This window comes from Procambarus clarkii, chromosome 3 (genome assembly GCF_040958095.1).
Source record: "Procambarus clarkii isolate CNS0578487 chromosome 3, FALCON_Pclarkii_2.0, whole genome shotgun sequence".
Lineage (NCBI taxonomy): Eukaryota > Metazoa > Arthropoda > Malacostraca > Decapoda > Cambaridae > Procambarus > Procambarus clarkii.
The window spans coordinates 17,938,151-17,945,795 of record NC_091152.1 but is presented as its reverse complement, the minus strand read 5'-3'; the positions used below and the strand labels follow the sequence as shown (position 1 = coordinate 17,945,795).

Sequence of the window (7,645 nt, the reverse complement as noted above, 5' to 3'; positions counted from 1 at the left end):
TCTGATAAACAAAATACATTGTGGTTTATACACTCTATATTTCTTCCATGCTCTTTAGCGTGTGTGTGTGTATGGTAATGTGTATTTATGTAAACATTTTACATATAAATTACTAGAATCAAATAACATATATCGCAGATCAAATAGTTTCATTACCAACAGGTCTGTATGCGGCTATGAAAACAATTTTCCTCTGGTGTGCTGCCCCGACTCTGCTTCACCTGCTAGAGTGTTGTCGCCTGGCCGCTCCCTGCTCCCGGCGCGCTGCGGCATCTCCTCCCTCACTGACCGTATCATTGACGGCGAGGACGCCAAGCTCATGGCCTGGCCCTGGATGGTCCTACTGCGCGGCACCAGTCAGTACCCGCCTCGTCACTTGTCTTCTAGTTTAGTAGTCCATGTACTGATACCCTGTGGGAATCAATCGACTTGACGTCGTCGTCCCTTCACCTTCTAGTGTGTGGTCTGGTCAACATAGTTTAGTAGTCTTTCTGTAGGCATATATTATTGAAGGGGACCGAAGGGTGAGACCAGTGATTCTAGCACGAATCTTCTCTGTTTTCTTTACATTTTTCTTCACTTACCTGGAGCATACCTGGAGAGGTTTCGGGAGTTCTTCTACTCCCCGAGCCCGGCCTGAGGCCAGGCTCGACTTGTGTTAACTTGGTCCAACAGGTTGTTGCTTGGAGCAGCTCACAGGCCCACAAATCCACTACAGCCTGGTTGGTTCGGCACATCTTACAAGAACCTATCCAAGTGCCTCTTGAATACATCCACCTTCGTTCCAGCAATATTTCTAATGCTTGCCGGAAGGGCGTTGAACAGCTGTGGACCTCTGATATTCAGAGGGTTCTGAATATCAGACCCCTGTCTGATATACTCTGTGCCTATGGCAACTCTGCTCTTCACTGGTTCTATTCTCCATTTCCTTCCGTATCTTTCGCTCCAGTATGTTGTTATTCTACTGTGCAAATTTTGGACCTGACCTTCAGGTATCCACCATGTATATATTATTTGATACATTTCTCGTCTCCTTTCCAAAAAGTATATTTTAAGAGCTTTGAGACGGTCCCAATAATTTAGATGTTTTATCGTGTCTATGCGTGCCGTGTATGTTCTCTGTATTCCCTCTAATTCAGAGATCTCTCCCACTCTTAAAGGGGAAGTGAGTACCGAGCAGTACTCAAGACGGGACAGCACCAGGGATTTAAATAGTATTAGCATGGCTGTGGGGTCTCTGAATGTGAACGTTCTCATAATCCATCATACCATTTTCCTGGCCGCCGCTATATTTGCTCGGTTATGTTCACTAAATGTCAGGTCGCTAGACATTATAATTCCCAGGTCCTTTACCTGTTGCTTTCCTTCTATGAGTAGGCTTGATTGCGTCCTGTACCCTGTGATTCGCTTATGTTCCTCGTTTTCATCAAACCTCAGTACCTGGAACTTATCACCATTAAACATCATGTTATTTTCAGTTGCCCAATCGAAGACTTTATTTATATCTGATTGTAGTTTTTCAGTGTCTTCTATAGTGGCAATTTTCATGCTGATTTTTGTATCATCTGCAAAGGATGACACGAAGCTGTGACTAGTATTTTTGTCTATATTCGAGATAAGAACGAGAAATAGCAGTGGGGCAAGGACTGTATCCTGGGGGGCACAGAGCAGTGTTGCAAGGAATGTACCCTGGGGTATAGAGCAGGGGTGCAAGAACTGTGCCCTGGGGTACACAGCAGTGGGGCAAGGACTGTATCCTGGGGTACAGAGCAGTAGTGCAAAGACTGAGCCCTGGGGCACAGAGCAGTGGTGCAAGGACTGTATCCTGGGGTACAGAGCAGTAGTGCAAAGACTGAGCCCTGGGGCACAGAGCAGTGGGGCAAGGACTGTATCCTGGGGGGCACAGCAGTGGGGCAAGAATTGTGCCCTGGGGCACACAGCAGTGGGGTACACAGCAGTGGGGTCTACTGTACCCCAGGGTACAGTAGACTGTACCCTGGGGTACAGAGCAGTGGCGCAAGGACTGTACCCTGGGGTACAGAGCTTTTCACTGCACTTGGGCTTGATCTTACTTGATTGACCGTCACTCTCACATTAGTGTGATTACTCTCTCTGTGTTGTTATTGTTCTTATTATTATTTGTTGTGTGACATTGACAACGAAAAATAAGTAGGGATGAGGGGGGGTAAAAGTGAGCAACCGTTCCCATGACTATTCATGTAAGATGTAGAACGTCCGCAGTGAATGGAGTGTCGCAGTGGACGTGTGGAGGAGTGTTGATATCGGAGCGCTACGTCCTGACGGCTGCACACTGCTACAACCCCTCACTCGTCACCATGTGAGTAGTCTGGCCATCTGGTTGACAGGTACACATGTTACACTGCTTCCTCTCTCCTCCTTTTTCTCATAAGAGTGACTTCTCTCAGTGATTCTTGACCATATGAACACTGATTAAAGATCAGTCACTGAACACAGGGGAACTAAGACCAACACAGCTGACTGACCCTGAAATTTCACAACATATAATCTAGAAGCATAAAAGACATCACCTGACGAACATCACTAACCAAAGGTTTTTGAGTATAAAGTCTCATAAAGTATAAAGATAGTATAAAAAGTTTGTGCAGTTCTCATGGCGCAGTGGTAACACACTCTCCCTGCACTTAACGGGTGATTTGGCCTGACTTGGAGCTGGCCAAGACCATCTCCAACGCCGAAGTTAACCCGCAGACCAACACTGAGGATGACCTGCACCACGGCCATCACAGCGACCCACACCACGAACTACGGAGTTAAGTGGTAAGACACTCGCCTGGCGTTCCGCGAGCGCTATGTCATGGGTTCGTATCCTGGCCGGGGAGGATTTAATGGGCGCAAATCCTTAACTGTAGCCTCTGTTTAACGCAACAGTAAAATGGGTACTTGGATGAAAAAACGATTCTTCGCGGCAGGGGATCGTATTCCAGGGACCTGCCCGAAACGCTACGCGTACTAGTGGCTATACAAGAATGTAACAACTCTTGTATATATCTCAAAAAAAAAAAAAAAGTGCGCATGAATCACCATACCACTCACCCAAGTGACCAGGGAACACTTCACAGAGCTCCGGCAGTGTTTCAAGTACTGCCAGTACTCCCACTACACCAGGAAGTGCACCGAGTGAGCGCTGAGATGCAACCTCTGCTCCCAGGAGCAACAGTACACGGACTGCACATCCTCCCACTGACACTTCCTGCTCTGCAATGGCCCACACTCTGCAATCTCACCTGACTGTCTCCTCCGGCAGAAAGAAATCCCAAAAGATGACGGCTAACCCTTCCTCTGCCACCATACCTCGACCAGCAAAACCACGTCTCCCGCCGGAATTCTCGGTCTTATTCCGGGAACCCACATGAGATTCCCTCACCACCGTAGTAGCGTAAATTGAGACGTAGACCGTGCGCGAGCCCTGCAACAGGTATGAAATTGCACACACCTAAAGCAGGTAAATGCGTGGTCTACGTCTCCTGGGGGGTTCTGGGGGGGACCCCGGGGGCGCGTGGCAGCTGTGGTTGTGTGTCGTGAGGGGGTGGCCGGGTGTGTCGTGAGGGGGTGGCCGGGTGTGTGTCGTGAGGGGGTGGCCGGGTGTATGTCGTGAGGGGGTGGCCGGGTGTGTGTCGTGAGGGGGTGGCCGGGTGTGTGTCGTGAGGGGGTGGCCGGGTGTGTGTCGTGAGGGGGTGGCCGGGTGTGTGTCGTGAGGGGGTGGCCGGGTGTATGTCGTGAGGGGGGGTGGCCGGGTGTGTGTCGTGAGGGGGTGGCCGGGTGTGTGTCGTGAGGGGGTGGCCGGGTGTGTGTCGTGAGGGGGTGGCCGGGTGTGTGTCGTGAGGGGGTGGCCGGGTGTGTGTCGTGAGGGGGTGGCCGGGTGTGTGTCGTGAGGGGGTGGCCGGGTGTGTGTCGTGAGGGGGTGGCCGGGTGTGTGTCGTGAGGGGGTGGCCGGGTGTGTGTTGTGAGGGGGTGGCCGGGTGTGTGTCGTGAGGGGGTGGCCGGGTGTATGTCGTGAGGGGGTGGCCGGGTGTGTGTCGTGAGGGGGTGGCCGGGTGTATGTCGTGAGGGGGTGGCCGGGTGTATGTCGTGAGGGGGTGGCCGGGTGTGTGTCGTGAGGGGGTGGCCGGGTGTATGTCGTGAGGGGGTGGCCGGGTGTGTGTCGTGAGGGGGTGGCCGGGTGTGTGTCGTGAGGGGGTGGCCGGGTGTGTGTCGTGAGGGGGTGGCCGGGTGTGTGTCGTGAGGGGGTGGCCGGGTGTATGTCGTGAGGGGGTGGCCGGGTGTGTGTCGTGAGGGGGTGGCCGGGTGTGTGTCGTGAGGGGGTGGCCGGGTGTGTGTCGTGAGGGGGTGGCCGGGTGTGTGTCGTGAGGGGGTGGCCGGGTGTGTGTCGTGAGGGGGTGGCCGGGTGTGTGTCGTGACGGGGTGGCCGGGTGTGTCGTGAGGGGGTGGCCGGGGTTTGTGTCGTGAGGGGGTGGCCGGGTGTGTGTCGCTGTGGGTACAAGTGTAAGTATAGGACCTGGTGAGGTGCTCAGGGGATCAATAGTAGTAGCAGTAAGTGAATATGTATGAGTATGTGCCATAGAGTTAATCGTGTGTAGATATATAGTTAATAAATAACAGTATGTAGGAAGGATATGTTGAGGGACATAGAGGGGAGCCCCCCTACCCATGGCTGTGTGGGGGACAGGAGACCGAGCTTTAAAGATGGGTGGTTAGGGGTAGGGCACGTGAAGGAGGTTAAGGGGAGAGGGGAAGGGAAGGGAGAGGAGTGGGCAGAAGCTTTGACTAATAGCGAGGGTCTCATTCTCGTTTTTTTTTTTTTAACAAAATGTTTGTTTTAATGTAAGAAAAACGTAAAACTTTCTCAGCTAATTCTGTTTCTGGCGTAGGTCTCCGATGTCGGCGATTAGTTTTCACGTCAGACAGGACTGTGTTCACGGTAGGGCGTCTCAGCAGCACATGGAGTGTGTCAATGACCCGTAATGGTTTTTGTAAAGAGGGAGGAGGATCAACCCCTACCTTGCTTCCAGAGCGGTACATACCCAGCACCATCACACGACCACATGCCCACATGTCCACATACCCACATGGGGACATAGATGTATGTTTGTGGGAGCGACCATTTGTGCGACTCACCTCTTTGAAGCCCGAGACGTTACTGCGTTGAATGACAGCTCTCACCACCACATAGCAGCAGCAGCAGCAGTACATAGTCATGAGGTATTCAACACATGATGGCAAAGCACTTAGGACCAATGTGTGGTCTTTGACGACCCACGCAGGGGAGGACTTTTAATTTTTAAATTTTGCCCCGAGGGGCGAGTTTATTGGGCAGTGCCACTCATCTTGTGAGTGGACATACCGCCATAGCAGCATGTACAACACTCCCCAATAGGAAGAAAACCCGCTGGGTTGTTCATCCTGTCACTTGTACCCAGACACAGCTGGGACTTGCTTAACTGTCTCAAGTGAGCAGCTCCTCAAACAAGAAGATTAACATCTATCAACCCTTAAAAGCTTACGTTATCATCTTGCGGGTGCAAAATGGGGGAATCTTTTAGAACAGTATCAATATTTGACAAATAGTGTTTTCCTAACTCAAACAATGTGGGGTTTATTATTCTACACACAATTCTGATGTCTCTCAGGTGTTCACATTCACGTAGATAGTGGTCAAGGCGGTGTCCATCACTCTCACCACAGATTCTGCAACTTCGCTGATCAACTGTTGTTTCCATTCCATATCTCCATGGATATTTGTATCCAAAACGGATTCTATTACTGATTCTCTCCCACGGCCACCTCCTCTTCGGCCATAATGATTGGGATTGCCAGCTGCAACCATGTTGTACCATCGTACAGATTCACTGGTTTGTGCTTCTATCCTCCTTTCCTCAGTTACCTTGTCACGGTGATGTTGCCTGACAATACCTCTAATTTGTAGTTGAGTCTTGGGTATGAAGTATTCAATATGGTCTCCTTCAGCACCTTCAGCAGCCAGCACAACTGCTCGATCATTCCCACATATTCCAACATGGGAGGGGATCCACAGAAACTTGACAACTCTTCCCTGATTGGTAAGTACTCTCACAGCTCTCTTAATTTCAGCGACTATTGCAAGATTTTCTGCCCGATTTTTATTAGGCTTTGCAGTGCTGCTTTTGAATCAGTGCAGATCACTGCACCATTAGTGTTCCGTTCAAGAAACCTTAACGCCATAATAATGGCAGTTAGCTCTGCTTGTGTTGAGTAGGCATAGTTCTCAATACGCGCTTTTTTTATTTCTGTGTTGGAAGGCTGAACTGTGTTCGCGTTTCAGGTGTCGTGTGTCGCACCCTCCCCCCCCCCCCCCCTCCCCCTCCCATGCAGGTGACAGTTATCAATTACTCGGCAATTCCCCACTTCACATTTCCCCAGTCCTCCATAAACGAGGCAAAAAATAGTAAACACATTATATATGTCACTGTATTCATATCAAATAATGACTATAGCTCGAGGTAGAGATCTTTTAATTTCGCTAAACACATTATATATGTCTCTGTATTCATATCAAATATCTCTATATTCAGAACAAAATTAGTAGTAGTAAAAGGATGTAAACACATTTTATATAAATTTTATTCTTTTATTAAACACTAAGACATTTACAACGATAATAATAATATGGGGGTTGATATCACATGGAACCTGTCCCCAAAGATCCACATCGAAAGGATATCATCAGCGGCATATGCTAGGTTTGGCCAAACATAAGAACTGCCTTTAGAAACATGTGTAAAGAATCGTTCAGGACGCTGTATACCACTTATGTCAGACCACCTACAAAATTCTCAGGGAAAATGACAGCGTGGACAAACACAAAATTAAAAATTATCAGAGTTTTGGGTTAGTCCGTCTACATTATTACTAATCCAATAATATTACTAAGAGTTTTATCATCACAGTTTAAGTTTGCACTTTCAAGCTAACTAGGTAGGCTAGTTTTAAGATCCTACATACATACATTCCAACCCAGCATAAAACAGCGAGTCTCAGCAAATCGCTAACATGAGCACATGGGACATGGCGGGTTACCTCTTTGAAGGTCCAGGCCCAAGTGCAGTGAATGACAACATTAGGACCTACCATACCCAGTCCGGCCCACCCTCCCTCCCTAACACTTGACGCCCCTCAGAGGTGTATAGGAAGCGTTTGGGCAGGCAGACCTTTTGATCAGTCTTGTGTTTTGAAAGGATAGTCTGTCCTATCTCACAACAGGCAGAACTTAAACATTATGTCGTGGGTAAATATTTACTGTTGTGTTGTAAAAGCAATATGTATGAGGGGTGAGGAGAAGGGCAAGGGTCAGCCCGTGGTCTTGTATGTCTTTCATCACTCATTAAGTAGTTAAAGGCGTAAACCCTTTATATATCATTTTTATTTTTTATTAAACACTTAAGAGTAACTTCAGTCCATCGTTATCTTGAGGTTATCTTGAGATGATTTCGGGGCTTTAGTGTCCCCGCGGCCCGGTCCTCGACCAAGCCTCCACCCCCAGGAAGCAGCCCGTGACAGCTGACTAACACCCAGGTACCTATTTTACTGCTAGGTAACAAGGGGCATAGGGTGAAAGAAACTCTGCCCA

At 49.1% G+C, this 7,645-nt stretch overlaps 1 protein-coding gene across 1 annotated transcript in view; it reads left to right on the top strand.

Annotated features, from left to right (window-relative positions):
• Positions 1-7,645, top strand: part of LOC123760859 (phenoloxidase-activating factor 3) — a 51,868-nt gene that overhangs the window by 19,173 nt on the left and 25,050 nt on the right. Inside the window, exons 4-5 of the mRNA XM_069329621.1 lie at positions 163-356; positions 2,242-2,338. Of these exons, the coding sequence (XP_069185722.1) occupies positions 163-356; positions 2,242-2,338 (291 nt within the window). The remainder of the gene's footprint in view (positions 1-162; positions 357-2,241; positions 2,339-7,645) is intronic.